The sequence below is a fragment of the Amblyomma americanum genome, chromosome 2 (assembly GCF_052857255.1).
Source record: "Amblyomma americanum isolate KBUSLIRL-KWMA chromosome 2, ASM5285725v1, whole genome shotgun sequence".
Classification (NCBI taxonomy): domain Eukaryota; kingdom Metazoa; phylum Arthropoda; class Arachnida; order Ixodida; family Ixodidae; genus Amblyomma; species Amblyomma americanum.
This window is the reverse complement of record NC_135498.1, coordinates 17442670-17459797: the sequence shown is the minus strand read 5'-3', so window position 1 is coordinate 17459797 and position 17128 is coordinate 17442670. Positions and strand designations below refer to the sequence as shown.

The following is a 17128-nucleotide window of genomic DNA, read 5'->3' as shown; positions in this document are numbered from 1 at the left end:
AGGCGGCATGTCGCAGCTGGCTCTTCCGTGCTATTGTCACCTGCTAAGGTGCCACTTGCCACCTTGAAAGTTGCGCAGTGGGACACCTGCTGTCGGTGGGGGGACATGGGGCTCTTACGATATCGCATAAAAGAAGAGGAAAAAGATAGAATCTAATCCATCCAATCCGATCCAGTCCAATCGATGGTGTCCTATCCCTCCAAAGCACGAGTCAGCGTCGTGGGTATGTGCCATTATGCCTGAGGACATCATCATCATCATCGCGTGGCGGCGCGTGCGAACAGAAGACCTGCTTGCCATGGCGGTCGACCTTCCAGTCGTGTGCGCCGTGCTCCTGTACTACATCGTACTCGTGTGCTGCGGAGTATGGTACGGTCGCAAGATGCACAGCGGCGCACAGCCTGTCCGGAGGCCTTCGGCAGTCGAAGACTCCAAGCACAGGGGAGCGACGTAGAATCCTTTCCTCGAGAGGCTCTTCGTGGTCAAACGCAAGCTGCCGCTAGCCGTCGGAATCTGCTCCATGACAGGTGGGAGAGCAACGCTTGGCCGAGCTTTTTAAGGCAGGGATGAAGGGAGCGACCAACCTCCCTCCCGCCTCACCTGGGGCGGAGAAATTCTCGATGGAAGGTCCAAATGGTCCTCAAACTGAGGTTGGCCAAGAATGAACGCTCAGACGCGCCCCAGATATCCTTTGCTTAGACGCGCTATATCATTCTTCCAACTATAAGTTACGTCCTCACGCAAAGCCAGATCTTCAATTAAGAATTCGAGGCGCAGCATAACTATAGCACTATATTGTAGTGCGCTCGTTCTTGTTGCATGACTAAGAGGTGCACTGGGGTTTCCGCGCAGCTTTAGGATTTTCGTAGTGCTGGACGGGTCAAGATTTTCCTGTCGTGTGGAAAGTCGTTGGCCGAACGCATACTAGTTTCATCCTCGGGTAGCTAGGATTACTTCTTAAAAAAAAAGCAGGCAGCCTCTTCGTGGCACACCCTTTCAAAGTTGCGCCGTTTTATGCAAATATAAACCAGGTGGAATGTCACAGAAACACCATTTTATTGTCCCGTTTTCGAAACGGAAAGGCTCCGTGATGTCCAAAGCTTAACTGTCAAATCAGCTGGCCTGGATTTCGCATGTTCAAAAGTGTCGTGGCTCTTTCCAAATAGCAGCTAAAGTCAAGATTTCGGGAACCTCCTTCCGCCGTACTTTAAAAAAAAAAAGAAATCGAGGAACGACAAAAGAAAGTTGTCGTAGCACGTCTTGTTGTTTAATATTGATGAAAAACACAGCTGGATGCGGTTCTTGTCTTGTGACACCGTTTCGCCTACATCAACATGGGCCGGCGGTGGCTACCTGAGCGGAATTGACCATCTACACGCAAGACGTCCTGTACTGCCACACTTCGATCAGCTACACCACTAGCCTCATGCTCTGCGTGCGGCACACACTCTACATCGGGTCTCAAACTCCAAAGGCCGGCTCCGTTCGAGTTGTTGTTCAGCAGGCGTCAGCCCTTCGTAGAGGGCTCTAATGGAGAGATGATAAGCAAATGAAACTTTCTGCAATGCAGATCGGCGTTGCATGCAAAATACTAACAGGATTATGCAAGCACACGGGCTGCCATAACGCATCTAACTGTTGTGGAGAGGAACGGTTACAATTACTTCTGAAACTATCGCAAATGAAATGGCTATAAGACCACTCTCTCTTCTTGCTTCCCTTTGCTTTCCTCTGCAGTTTACTGAGCAAAAGTCGCTACAGAGCAGCTACGAGCACACTAGGAGCACGAAAAAGAACTAATACTGGAAATAACGCACAAATACATTCAGATCGGTGAAAACAACACAGCACAGCCAACTGCCCCTGGCATAAGTTGTATCAGAAATGATGCGGGATGTCAACTGACTCCGCCAGCCTATAATATTCATGGTGTCGGTCATGGTGAACATGTGTGTGGTTGTTATTAGCGAGGAAGCCTAGATGGTAAACATCTGCGAGACGGGATGTTTACCACAACAAGAAGCAAGAAACATCGCCTATACACGTGTCCGTTCTGCAGTTTTACTACGGTTCGAGGCGGACGATGCTCGGGGAATAATAGAAACGCAGAAGAATAAGGAATATGGGCTTCGTACATGCTTTTGTTGGCAATTTAGAGAAGAAGCCTCTGGAGTTGCGATTCTATAGGCGCAGTTGAGCGTTTCATTCCACGAATCCGACATGATTCTAAAGCTTCCAGTCTAGGCCCTCGACCTTACTACGATCATAACGGCTCACGACAGGGACACAGTATGCACGGGTGTCTATGCACCTGTAAACAGAGGAGTGTGCAGCACTCAGTTTTTCATTGCCAGAGCGTCTAGTGCGACAGCGTGCGACTCGAAGCGTTACAGGGTAGTACGAAATGCTTGCTTCTGCTCAGGAAACACGACTGCTCTAAGCTCACCCGCACAACGCCGTTGTATAAAGTGCACTGGCTTCGCAGTTGCTGCCGACGGACCGTTCGTATCGTTTCAGGGTTTAAAGTACAGGCACAGCATCGTACTGATTGGACTTGGTTTGCGGTCTGTCACTGCACATGGATTCAGCTACGCTGGACGTATGACATCCCTGAACTACTCCTTAATGAGATAAATAAAAATTGAGAGGATTTTTTCGTTGCTAGCGGACTATAACGTTTGGCTTCGTAGTATACAATGTGTTTTTCACAGTCACGATTGAGTCAATTCTCAATAAACAACACCCATGAATAATGTTCTCGCGCACAAGTACACGCACATCCGAGCAGGCGGGTGTCGAAGCAGTGGGCGCCTTTGACGCCACCACCAGCGAGCAGAAAGTGAAGGAGCTGCGACTGCAGGCATGAAGCCACCACAGCTCAGCTCCAGATGGCCGCCTTCTACGCCGCTGGGGTAGTCTGCCCAAGGTGGAACCACTGCCCAGCCGTGTGCGTCGGGTTGCTCACATGTGCTGTCGAGCTCTGTCGAGGTGTCTGCCCTGAGCCGACGCCTTGTCCTTCGCCCCTCGGCTGCTGCGCGTGGTGTCCCTGCTGGCGACACCCGCGGCGCTTTTCCGCCTGGTGTCCGCCTTGCGAGCAACGCGCTGGGCGTCGGCCCTGCGGTCCGCACCGCCGCTTGATTTGCGCCTGCGCGAGGCGGGCTGCATCTCGGCGTCCAGCAACTCCACCACCGGCTCGCTCGCCTGCGGGATCAGAGAACGGCGACGTGGGGCTACCTCCGCCATCTGCAGCGTTGTTTCCTGTACACTGGCGGCAGCTGTCAGTGACAGCTTGCGGTTTGACGTGTTTCGTGTTCAGCGGCTGATGTTAGAACTGCGCACACTGTACCTTACTACCGTCTCAAACACGCGCTCATTTCGTACCACGCTGCGGCAGAATGCTGGACTGAACCACCCATTTTTGAGAATGGAGTCGTGCGAACGGATATGAAAAGCGCTGACGCACGGCCTGCAAAAGTCATGTCGTGGACACGCTGCAAGGCTTTGAGCATCCGGCCACTCATCTGCGTGCGCCATCTATACCTTCGACTATACAGCGATAGACTATTCTTGGAGAGAGTATAGCTGATCAGTTCCAAACTTCGGGTGCCCTTATGCACAATGAAATCACTCACATCAGACGGCTGTCTAGAGACGTGGGGAGAGTCGACGCTGTGCCCGGTGTGCTCGCGGTCTGCCGGGCCTCCTCCACCAACAATGTGCCTGGTGTTCTGGTGGTCCGACGGGCCTCCTCCGCCAACGATGTGCCTGGCGTTCTGGTGGTCCACTGGGCCTCCTCCACTAACGATGTGCCTGGTGTTTTGGCGGTCTGTCGGGCCTCCTCCGCCAACGATGTGCCTGGCGTCCCGGCGGTCCGCCGGGCCTCCCCCACCAATGATGTGCCTGGCGTTCTGGTGGTCCACTAAGCCTCCCCCACCAACGATGTGCCTGGCGTTCTGATGGTCTACCGGGCCTCCTCCGCCAACGATATGCCTTGGGTTTTGCTGGTCTGCCGGCACTCCGCCAACGCTCTGCCTGGTGTGCTTTTGGGCCGCTGGGCCGCCATCACTGATGCTCTTCCGGGGCTGCTCATGGCCTGCCGTGACTATTCCGCCGGTGCTCTGCATGGTGGACTCGTGTGCCGCCTGGCGGCCAACGAAGCAGCCGAACACGTCGTAGTGGGGTGGGATCCAATGTCTCTTGAAAGCCATTGCTGTGAGCAGGGAGCCCAAGACGAGGCTCGACACTCCGAGAGCCATGCAGGCAAACCGGAAAGGAACCATTTGGCCCCGGGGCGGGTCGTAGATGGGCATCCATGGCGTCGCTGGCATGTTTACAGAAGGCTGCCCACACAGCCAGCGAGAGAAGGCCCCTAGAAAGAAAGCTGCACGACAGACAGAAACGCAATGCTTAGAGCCAGGCGTGCAAGACGTTTGCGACAACGGGGCAGAAACTTGGGCTAGTTGGATATTGTTAGAACTCATATTTTCGTCCTGTGTATTTGTGTTCTTGTCCCTTGTGTTCACTAAGCGCTAGAAAATATGAGTTCAAGCGACAACGAGGGCCTTGAAGTTCCGACGTGGATCAGACAGCACTTTGAGAGATTCTTCCGAAAAGGAAAAAGCGCTAAAGAAAGGAAAATATTGGTTTGGTTTGGTTTATGGGGGTTTAACGTCCCAAAGCGACTCAGGCTATGAGGGACGCCGTAGTGAAGGGCTTCGGAAATTTCGACCGCCTGGGGTTCTTTAACGTGCACTGACATCGCACAGTACACGGCCTCTAGAATTTCGCCTCCATCGAAATTCGACCGCCGCGGCCAGGATTGAACCCGCGTCTTTCGGGCCAGCAGTCGAGCACCATAACCACTCAGCCACCGCGGCGGCAAAGAAAGGAAAAGACACACCATACAACTGCTGATTACCAGCTGAGGCCACATCTTGTCGCATGTTTTTCACTGTATTCCTAGTTCTTCGGCACTTAAAGAACTAGTCCACCAAAGCTGCTCGACCTTGCTGTTCGGCCTTGAACCAACTGGCCCGCCAAGCAGTCTTGTTGCCGCAAAGAGTTGGTTGTAAGTTGATCAAGTTTAGAATTTTGTTGTAGCGCTTCGCTTCTATAGAAAAAGCTTAAAAGGTATCCAGAATTGTTGGATTTTCAAATTCCATTTTACAAACGTGCAGTTATGTAAGAAAGCTTGATGTAGGTGATCTATAATATTAACGCGGTAACATTTAGGTTGTTATCTCACAAATAATTTCCGGATTATGTGTCACAAAGTTTCCTGATTGCTCGAGAAGGTCATGACGTCATCAGAACCACCAAATTTATAAACCTGAGGACCCCCAAAGTTTAAAAGTTCACTCCCCCCTCTCCACCAAGGGCCACTAAAATTTTAGAGGTAGACGCAGCCCAGAAAATGAATTAAAGTGGATTAGTGGCTGAAATAAAATTGATTAAGGAGTCGGATTAGTACATTTCCATATGATAATCCAATGGAAGGTACTAACACATTCTAGATGGTTATGACTTGCATACCACATAAGGGCAATGAAACTGATTCCATCCGGAGTTTTGGAAGAAAATCGCAGCAACTTTAGACACTCTTTGGCGACACCATAGTAGGCAATCTGTATGCTTTCGCATGTTCTTCTTTAAGAATGTGGTTAGAAGGCCCCGAAGTTTCTGAAATCTGTCATCACCTAAAGTGCAGGCTTGACGCTACGACGTATCATTATTTTGTAAATAAGACTTCCAAAACTCACATTAGCCAGCGCAGCAATTGCACGCCAAGCATATCTACTCTCACCTCTCTGATGTAGACGGAGCTTACACAAATATACGTTTTCATTACTGCGCTACAGTGACGTAACATAACACTTTCAATATTCATCGTAAAATAGAATAATGAGTTCCTTAAAAGTGAGCATATAATAAGGCACTTTACTTCAAGCTACTTCGCGCAAACCTTCGCTGCAGTTTCATAATGAGTGCATTGTTGCGAATGTCACGTGATTAATGGAAGAGCTGGCGTGTGTGCCAGAGCTATGTAAGGCTATACGCCCACCGGCTTTAACCTAATATGTTGTAATTCACCTGCCAGTGTACAGCAGTGCACTAACACGATGCACAGAATGGAGGAGGATGTATTATTTAACAGTCCAATACCACGAGTTTGTTCTCCCTAGTCTGGTGTCATACCTTTATGGGGAGCCACTTTAACATGACGCTTCAAATGCTGTAAGATTCATAAAGATTCCAAGGTCTTCAAGAAGACTCCGTTATAAATCCGTTAATAATTCCTTATTAAGGAAAAAAAACAGTTTAGGAATATGCAAATGTTTTCACCAGAAACATTTGCGTATTTGTGTTCACGTCACTACACAAAAGAACCAAAATGAGAACAGGTGTGACCTTGAACCGAGAGGTAACTGGGAGAAGGCGACTGCGCGGCACCTCACCCATGATGGAGCCGTACGTGTTGGTGCCCTTGAGGTAGAAGACGCATACGAGCTGCGGAAAGAGCAGGATGTACACCACGTCTGAACAGAGGATCCACAGTTCGTACACGGACTGCACCGACAGCGCCAGGTAGGTGGCAAAGGCGCCGATCAGGCACACCATGAACCGCAGCATCACGGCCACTTCCGTGTCGGAGGCCTGCGCGAAAGCACATGCCACTGTTGAAGACGCAGTGCCGGACCGCCACAAACAGCAGCCACATGAATTGCTTTTTTTTTAAATTTTCACCAAGTTGTAACCCTAAGCATAAATATGCCTATATGGGAGTAAAAAGGGAGTAAGTTGTCCTTTAGTGCTCTCTTTCATGAAAGGGATTGCGCTAGAGGACAGTTTCATCATCATCATAATCATCATCATTATCATTTTCCTGACTACGCCCACTGAAGTGAAGAATTGAACTATCTTGTGTTGTAGATGGACGGGGACAAACACAGAAATTCACTAAAATCGAGAAACTGAAAAAAAATGAATTCAAAGTTAGAATTTAATTTTCGAATAAGTGGATCAGTTTAGAAGGTATGTGATTTTTTACAAACAAAATTATTACGCGCTTCTTGATGGTCGCCTGAGCGACATATTAGGTTTTTCAGACTCCGGAAATTGCCTCAAAAAGTCGACGACGCCCACCACGCTGGCTACCAGCACACAGTTTAAGGCAGAATCCGTGTCGTCAACTTGTGAACCCTATTTTATCGGCTGATACCATTGCTACGCCCGCTTATTTCGTTGCGATCTAGCAGCCATGACGGTATACCATCCGGACCTAAGGTGTGGCCGCTGGTCATGCCGAGCTAGCCAGGACAACTCAGACATATTCCATCACAAGTGAACGCAGGACACCTCACAACCTCGAATCTGTTTAAATGGCGTTAGCTTAGGCACCCGTATCGTGTTTGTTTCAGACACAATTACACCAATTTTCAAAATGCTGCCTCAGCGCATTTCAACCCTTCATACCAGGCACAAATGTTGCTTATAGAACAGACATGCTTGGCATACAAATAGTCTTGTTTTCGCGCTCACTAAAATACAAAAAGTATGTTGAGGTGAACAAAGGAATGAAAAATAATATGTCCCTGCCCGCACTGATATGCATAACGGGCTTAATTCAATGGGGAAATAAATGAATTGGTTCTGAGGGGCAAGGTTTGTTTGGCTCGCCAGCAGGCGGAAAATGTTAAATAAAAGAGGGGGGTGGGGGTGGGGCGTTACACTGGCGACACCACAGCCGAAAAAAGCAGGCGCAAGAAGACTCCCCTCCCCTTGTCAACCCTGGGGGGTGGCAGGAAGGGATGGGAATAGAGAATGGCTTGAGGGTTGATGGGAAGCGGTTGTGGGAATTGGGATGGGAACGGGGACAGCGTAGGCTTTTGCTCAGTGATCTTGACTGAGGGAGAGCACTCGCCCTTAGCCGAATACGCGGCCCTCGTCCTTCAAGCGGATTCCGAACACCATTAGACGCTCGCCGGGTTTCCGACCCTTCAGACAAATTCCTAACAGAGGCACGATCAGGGGTACTCATTCCTCAAGCCTAGATCCGCCGCGCCGAGCGTTCTTGGTTCTAAAGGAGTTCGAGGGACAATTCAGGCTCCCCGTCCTCCAAGCCCTGTTCCCCCACCCGACCGTCTGGGCGCTGGAGGCGCCGGTCTTCTGTTCCCTACTCCAAGGTACTCGAACTCGCAGTGGCTAGCGCTTGAATACCGGCTTGCCGCATGACGGGAAACCTTTATCACGGTGTTAGTCTTCGACCAAGTATGTGCGAACCATTACCATTCAAGCATCTCTGGACCCGAACGTCTGACGCTGTCGCAGTTATATCCGCAGATCCCCTCGTTCCGTACCTACGAAGGCGCGGTAGCCCTGATGCCTAGGCGCCAGTGCCGTGAGACACATTTCTGTGTTTTCGTCTCCGCGTGACTCTGCAGTTAATCTGATAAAAACGTAGTTATTCCCAATCCATCTGTCACCGCCTGCGGTTACTAGCACGTCTAAGCGGATCGGTGAAGGGGGAGAGGGGGGAGGATCGGTCGACGTCTTTGGCTGCAGGGGCTCCTCTGAGGGGCAAATGCTGCTTTGTTCTTGAGTTGTATCCTGCTATAGCAGTTTTGCACAGCAGTAAAAAAAAAAAGAAGTATCTTTTCACTGTGCTGTACTGCGGTCTTTGTGACTTTTTTGTTTGCTCCTTGCAGAGTATTGACGGGAAAGTGTTTGTTTTCACATATTTGGTCGTTCTGGTAATAAAATTTTATTTCTTGTTTTCTGCGAATGTTGCACATACGTTTTCCCAGAAGGAATAGAAAGGCCTGGAAGGCATTTATTAGTTCACCTTTTACCTTGAAAAGCTTTATAAGGTTTTGACATTGCAAACGTTCTAGTACCAGGATATACAGTTCTGTTGAGTTGGGTCAATTGCGTTTCAAATGAACAGAAATACTCATTAAGAAATCAAGTTATTTTCATTTAGCTGTAGCGTGCAAAGCCGATAGCTCCTTCAACCACAAATGCCATATTTGTAAATCATGGCGCATCCTCACCAGCGAGTCTCAGACGTCGTGCGACTCGTTATGGTCGATGCTACGGTCCATCGCCTATTTCTTTGGACTTTGGGACTGCAACAAGTACGTCGAAACCGCTCGCGAGACGTCCGCAACCGATAGGTACAAATGTGCCCAAACAGGAACTATACTCTGAATTGGTGATTCATATCGCGTGTAGACGCAACTGTGGTGAAGGTGTTGGAATCAAGGCTCACGGTGGGGCGAAGGAGCACGAGGTAGATGTTCCTGGTGACCATGGTGGAGGCGCTGAGCATGGACGAGTCTGCGGACGACATGACGGCCGCTGTGATGCCCACCATGCCCACGACGGAGGCCGAGGCAGGCATCAGGTAGCGGACAGCGTAAGGCAGCACGCTGTAGCTGTCACGCTCGCGCAACATCCACGGGCCTCGGTAGCCGGCAGCCGTAAAGTCTGCGCCGTGGGAGCGAAGCGGCGCCTTAAAAAAATACCTCTCGTTTTTGGCAGGATTATTTGCTCAAAGTGACGAACAATGCGAAACTTAATTTTTAAAAATAACAGCGCGGAAAACGGGGACTTCAAGGGTAGAAAACACTGGACAAACGCTGTTTTTTTGTATCCAACCCTCGAACAGACGAACCCAAGGGATGACCCAATGGCGCAATGTGCGTTCAAAGAATCAGTGCTCAGTGTGCCCTGCACTTCACGCCAAGTCTCGCAGCTGGCTGCGTTCTTCATCGACCCGAGAACCGAGTGATCCACCGCTTATGTATGCATGCAAAAAATGTATCACCAACTAGCCAGCCTATAGCTATCGTGCCAAACTTAAATTTAGAGCAGTCGGGACTAAGTGGGAATTGGGGACTCATGGGGAAACCCAGCCACCGATGTGGTTTGAGAGACCCAGGTTGCTCTGCTCAAGCGCCCGCAAGGCTCATGCGCAGTGCAGCGGTGGGAAGGTGGCAACGGCATTGAATTTGTTTTAATTGATTTCATCGTCACTTGCAAGAGGTGGCAGGTTTCTTACAACTCGGTGGCCCAATTGCTTTTTTCGATACGCCAACGCCGACGCCGGGTTCTCCGCTGAAGGTGACCCTTAACGCTGTCACCGTAATAGAAACTTCAATCCGCGCTATTCGTAATTACTTGCGCTCTTTGCCGTGGCTCCTATGATCACCGGTGGTATGGCCATGAACACGCACCCGGTGGCTGCCACGAACGAAACCATCTTGGCAGCGAAGTGGCTCTCGCAGCTGAGGACGCGTTGAAAGTACACCTGAGCGAGAAAGATTTGTCGCGCAGAAATGCAGAAACTTGCCGGTGCAAGCCGCGGTGGCTCAGTAGCTGTCGCGTCATATTTATGAGCATGCGGGTGTGGGTTCGAACCGGTCACCGCGACCGCATTTTTATGAAGGCGACATGCAACAGCACCCGCATAAAGGTATTTCAGTATGCGCAGAGGAAGTCCGTATTATCACCTCCACTCTACGGTATGCACGACGGCCCACGTTCCAGCTTGAGTATTTAAAAATTCAGTTATTAAACCCCGCGGACGGTATCCTAACGACAGAGCTGATACCTGGGCACAATGCAGAAGTTGTGAGAGGGGGGGGGGGGAGGTGGAATGGATAGCAAATTAAGACATCTTGCCAGAACGTAGAAGTAGAAGCATTAAGGAAAATTATTTGGCCACAAAACTTACGCGCCTCAGACGTCTTCACCTTCAGCTAGAAGCCAGTCTAGCCAGGTCCCGACAGTGTGGGAGGGGATGGAAAAGAAGCCAGATTGCAGAGGAACCGGGCAGGAGAGAAAACGATGGGAAATGTTGGAATAAGGGGCAGGGCAGTTGGGACATGAATGATAGCGACGGAATATGTACAGATAAAGCCAAGCAGTTGTCAAGAGTGTTGAGTCGAAGAATGTGAGCCTTCCGCACAAAAAGACCGGGATGAGGGTCGGTGAAGAGTTTCGATCAAGGCGCAGAACATTGTAATACTATTTGATGGTGGCGCTACCGTACAGCCTCGACCCGCCCTCTGAGTGCCTGGGCGATAGGATCAATGGTGCCCGGATAAAGAAACGATGCCCGGGAATGTAGTTATCTTCGACATTGTTATTGCGCTACTGATGGTTTACAGACAAGAACGACACATACAGGCAGGACGCAAACTATCAACTGATTTTATTGCATGGGAAATTCGTTTTATATGAACTGTTAAGATGAAAAAAGAAGGGACACAAAAACAAGTAGCTTCATGGAGATGAGTTGTCTAATCTTCTTCTGCCGACAGGCATGCGTGGAGGATGCAGTCTTTATGCAACACATCTTCATGAAGCTACTTGTTTTTGTGTCCCTTCTTTTTTCATCTTAACAGTTCATATAAAACGAATTTCCCACGCAATAAAATCAGTTGATAGTTTGCGCCCTGTCTGCATGTGTCGTTCTTGTCTGTGTAAACCATGAGTAGCGCAATAACAATGTCGAAGATTACAAACCAACTAGGCCCATTTGAAGTTACTTCGCCGCTGCTGCTCGACAAGTTTTTGCGACATTGCGATAAAATGCACGTGATTTCGAGAAGCTTGCAGGCAAAGCAACCCCCCAATGTGCACGTAACTCGTCGCCAAAATTTTTGGACCACAGTGCCGAAAGCCACCGCGTTTTCGAAACTGTAAATGCTGATATCAATATTACTTACCGTGGGCTACATGCCTCTGAATGATTAAGGGGCCTGACAGTAATAGTATAAAATTTTACTAAATATTACTTAACCAGCCTACCAGTTAGCATGCCATAGCTGTACTCTGATGCGCTACACCATTGACAATGTTATGCCGAAAAAAAGGGCTCTTCTAAAAAAACCTGTCTTTAAAAATTGCAGAACATCTTAGGAGAGACACATGGTGTACCTTGCAGCCCGCACGTTTCACGTTTTATACTTACCTGCCACGGAATACCGCCTAGCGCAGTCATGAGGAACGCGTCCAGCAGCTGGGCGACATCCTTCACCGCTATGGTGCCGATCCAGTCGTTGTGAGGAGGACCCACAGCACCCACGGCGGGGCTACTCGACACGTAAGGCACGCAGATCCACTGCGCATGGAATGCGGATGCAAGGGGGTGAACTGAATAACCACTTAGGGTGAGCGACGAATCGCCAGAGCGTCGTATTAATAACAATAATAATAATAATAATAATAATAATAATAATAATAATAATAATAATAATAATAATAATAATAATAATAATAATAATAATAATAATAATAATAACAATAATAATAATAATAATAATAATAATATAATAATAATAATAATAATAATAATAATAATATTAATAATAATAATAATAATCAATCAATCAATCAATCAATCAATCTTTATTTTTCGGTGCCCAGGAACAACCCAAAGGTCTTGGTGCTGGTACACCATTCACACGCACAAAATGTAAATTTGTCTTCCACAAAGGAAGACACTCAGGGGAGGTAATGCAGCAGTCAAAGCGATAGAAAAAAAGACATAAACTAGGCGTGACAGCAAGCATGAAGCAAAAAAGTGAAAACAAGAAAACAACGAGAACAGCGGTAAATGAAAACAGCTAGAACAGGCAACAGACATATAAACAACTAATGAAACAATAAACGAAGAGAATGAACACAAGAACGACCGATAACAGCCAAGTACAGCATATAGCAAAATACAAACAAGAATAAAGCCAATACTAATATGAACGAATAAGAAACCTCTCAAATACAAGCTAGAAATACAATCATACACAATAAGAAATGTAATTAGTGAACGCGTTACAGACAATCAGGCGTGAGTACACAGTATTAAAGAAATAACATTAATGAAAACAAGTAGACGTGATGAACAATTAAGGAGAAAAAAAACAATATAATACCAGTGCAAATGCACAAGTGTAGTAAAGTCAAAATGCATGAAAGGGGAAGTTATGTATGAGAAAAAGAGTGCTCAAAGTGGAACGTCACGGACATCCAATATAAAAGAAGGGAGAGAATTTTCGAATATATCAAGGTGAGGACAAAGAGAATTGAACAACTTTTGCATTCTGTCCAGAGGGGAGAGGTAGTGCAGGAGCGCAGAAACTTGGAATGGTCTGAATTCCCTTATGCTCTTTCGCGGTACACGCAAAAGGATACGCGCTAGGAGCTGAGGGCATAGAATGTGACCATGAAGAAGTTTATACAAGAAAATTATATAATAATAATAATAATAATAATAATAATAATAATAGGTTTTTGAGGAAAGCAAATGGCGCAGTATCTCTCATATATCGTTGCACACCTGAACCGCGCCATATGGGAAAGGATAAAGGAGGGAGTCAAAGAAGAAAGGAAGAGAAAGGTGCCGTGATGGAGGGCTCCGGAATAATTTCGACCACCTGGGGATCTTTAACATGCACTGACATCGCACAGCACACGGGCGCCTTAGCGTTTTTCCTCCATAAAAACGCAGCCGCCGCGGTCGGGTTCGAACGCGGGAACTCCGGATCAGTAGCCGGGCGCCCTAACCACTGAGCCACCGCGGCGGGGCGTGCACTGCATGCTGAAGCCGATTTTGGTGCATCGTTCGTCATTTACTTATGAAGTGACAGGAAATAAGTCGCAGGAGGCGTATAGTTCTGGCCGCTGCAGGTACTGAGGCAGCCGTTGCGCTGCTCCCTCAACATGAGACTGTGTGAACCATAATAATAATAATAATTGGTTTTGGGGGAAAGGAAATGGCGCTGTATCTGTCTCATATATCGTTGGACACCTGAACAGCGCCGTAAGGGAAGGGATAATGGAGGGAATGAAAAAAGAAAGGAAGAAGAGGTGCCGTAGTGGAGGGCTCCGGAATAATTTCGAAGACCACCTGGGGATCTTTAACGTGCACTGACATCGCACAGCACACGGGCGCATGATTACTGGTGAATGCTATCAAGCCCGTTGGAACATGCTTGAACGGCGGCAACGCCTCGATCCGAATGGACGATAAGAAGTAGCAGACGCCGCGAGCAGTCGTATCCGTCATTTCGCGTCACGTCTACGCTCCGTGCTTTTCAGAGTTCATTCGAAGTACATGGAAGCGACTATATATTTAAATGCTCTGAACAGTCGTGAGATAGCTTTGAGCTGAAACAAGAAGAGCAGTGTGATTTCAAAAGATATTTTTGCCAAACTGGGATTCACTCCAAGTGGATGAGTGCTCATACCCAGCAATTCTGGACAAAAGCATTTCCGAGCGGTAAACCATGTATGAACGCAATTGTTTCGTACATTGTAAGATTTCACTACAATAATCAATACATCCGAAGATCACCTGGCGGCAGTCCTGCATTTTTTTTCTGTTAACGTTTTTGCTGTCGCCAAAAGCGTTCCCCATTAGCTTTCTATGGCAGTCTTAACTGTCTGATGCGATCGATGGAAACACTTAAAAAAAGGATTTTGCAACATATCAGAAAAATGAACCATTGCCTTCTATATTTCTAGAACACTGTCTTACAATTTTTTTCAATTTTCAAAATATTTGCCCGATAATGCTGGACATGAGGGCTTTTTGGGTGCGTAAGCACCTAGGGCTTTCGTGCGCCAATTACAGGGTTAAAACAATAAATGCTGTCCTGACAGACTACTAGTTTTTAATGTGTTATAGTTTGAGTAAGTTCTTCCGTTTTCGATCCTAAGAACTCGCGATGAATCGACCATTGTATTCTCTGAAACTGGGCTGCAATGGAATGTATACTTGTTGTAAAATAGCTTCCGGTGAATATTTAAGGCGCCCGTGTGTTGTGCGATGTCAGTGCACGTTAAAGATCCCCAGGTGGTCGAAATTATTCCTGAGCCCTCCACTACGGCACCTCTTCTTCCTTTCTTCTTTCACTCCCGCCTTTACCCCTTCCCTTACGGCGCGGTTCAGGTGTCCAACGATATATGAGACAGATACTGCGCCATTTCCTTTCCCCAAAAACAATTATTATTATTATTATTATTATTATTATTATTATTTAGGCCTAAAGCCGGCGAACGTGTCGGAAAGGAGGTCGCCTTACCAGGCACGCGGCGGTGCTGCCAATCTGGAAGACGTCGGTATACGAGACCGAGTAGAAACCGCCGAGAGCGGTGTAGAAGAATATGGCCGTCGCGGAAAGGACGATGAAGAGGCCAGGATCCACTTCGGTGATTGCGGCCGCTGTGGCACCTGCATCTCGCAGTGAAACTTTATGATGCACGCGTTGTAACTGCCGTTCATTACAGTAGCACGTTCGAGGCAGCACAGACACCATGAAACTCGTTTAAAGCGCGTCTAGAGAGAATACCTCCATTGGCTACAACAGCCCATACAGTCATTTGAATCCCAAGCATGTCCGCATATTCTGTTGTTCATTCTCTTCGTATTGCACTGTGAAGTGCTAAAGCACGGACCAAGGGGGTGCTTACTAATCCAAGAACGGTATCGAAAGAGCGCCGTGCTGTACAGTAATTCTAACGATGATATACCGCTGTGAGAAAGCTTAGATGGTTTCGGAATGCTGGAAAGTGTTTTCTCACGTGACGATAGGTTTACGTAGAAACGTCACCAGCTATGCCTTGGTGCGATGCACGGAACGAACAAAGTGGAACGAGGTGAATTAAGAATAGGAATGCCAGAGTTATGTTGTCGCAGGTCAGTTTGGAGGGTTTCCATATAGCACACAGTAATGTAGCTAATTCACAAGCACGAAAGAACGCATAAATGTATAAGCGTTTCATTGAATGTACAGCCTTTCTCAAAAGTAAAGTGATCAGGAAGTTTGCTTTTGGGCTTTGTGGCCGGTTATGCACTGGAAGCGTTTAAAATCTCTTGAAGTTGAGAAAACTCTCGTCACACCTCCGAAATTCAGCAGTTAAGACCGCGTCATCACATGAGTTAAAAGTAGCGCCCTTGGACTATACGTTTGATAAGGGCTGAACCTATATAGGCACTTGGTAGCTCTAAATGTATTAAGCGCCCATGGCTTGAGCCAAGTTTGACAGGACACATCTGGATGAAGGCAGCAGCAAGTGCCAGACAGAACAAAAGCGTAAAAGTGTCCGTTTCTCTCAGTCACGCTTAGTGTTTTTTTATATGCATTGAAACGCTGGGGAGGTTCAATGATTAATAGCGGGACTGGTGAGGCTGTGGCGGCTCACCCAGCGCAGCCAGCATTGCGGCCGTCCAGAATATCTCGCCGCACACGGCCGGCAGACACAGCAGCAGGCCCATCCAGCGGCCGTAGTGCTCCTGGAACGGGTCCAGCATGGTGAACGCGTTGGTTTCCCGCATTTTCTGGGCGAAGAAGGAGCCGCCTACAGCGGGAGATGGCAAGGCGTAAGCCAGTTATAAAGTGCTGAAAGGCTGCCGAGCTGAAAGTTATTCACATTAGTGGCGTTCAAATAGACATTCAGGCAGGTCACTGACGGGCTGCACATCCCTCTTGCAGACAACCGGTAAATTTGTCGCATACATACGAGGTCAAACCCATGCTTGGCGCAGCAGCAGCGTGTTATTTGGCAAGTAAACTAGCCCTTATGGTGAACAATACATAATATTTAGCGATTCACATGGAATGATGTGCGTTTAACAGGTGCTTAATACGCGGCTGCAGTTCGCTGGTAACTACAGCAAAAACAGGCCATCACAATATCATGAGTAGATACTGGAAAAAGACCAATGGTTGCTGTTCATAAAGTACCGGCGCAGGTGATAACAGGATCGCACAGTGGCCATAAGTTTTCTGTACAACACTCGAACAGTTCAGTGCTGGGCAAAGTAAAATGAAGTTGACTACTGGGAGGTAAATGCGCTCGCTGCCTTATTTTTTGTTTTGGTGCCTAACGCAATTGCATTATCCGCCATTTCTGTAACTCCAGTTTGAGAAAATTGCAAACATTCCTTTCCGCATCGATTGCGTGATCGAGAGCAAATGAAATGAACAAGATAATAAATGTGTTACATGAGTCAGTGTGCTTGCATAACGTTGGAAGTACTGTCCGTACAACGGAGATGTGAATTGCGCCTGAGGTGGTTTCATTTGTTTCCATCGCTCCATTGGAGCCCTCTACGCAGGCC

At 47.9% G+C, this 17128-nt stretch overlaps 1 protein-coding gene and 1 non-coding gene across 2 annotated transcripts; both read right to left on the bottom strand.

Annotated features, from left to right (window-relative positions):
* Positions 1–1867: 1867 nt before the first annotated feature.
* LOC144118361 (high affinity choline transporter 1-like) lies at positions 1868–16324 on the bottom strand. The gene is made up of 8 exons (XM_077651312.1): positions 16210–16324; positions 15090–15238; positions 11978–12127; positions 10180–10309; positions 9269–9486; positions 6456–6654; positions 3633–4381; positions 1868–3201 (listed from the first exon to the last, which is right to left on the bottom strand). Exons 1-8 carry the CDS (start codon positions 16316–16318, stop codon positions 2962–2964), a joined length of 1944 nt encoding a protein of 647 aa, XP_077507438.1. The 5' UTR covers positions 16319–16324; the 3' UTR covers positions 1868–2961.
* LOC144122322 (5.8S ribosomal RNA) lies at positions 9654–9806 on the bottom strand. Its single transcript, XR_013312908.1, has one exon. It is a non-coding gene; the product is annotated as a 5.8S ribosomal RNA (ribosomal RNA).
* Positions 16325–17128: the final 804 nt, after the last annotated feature.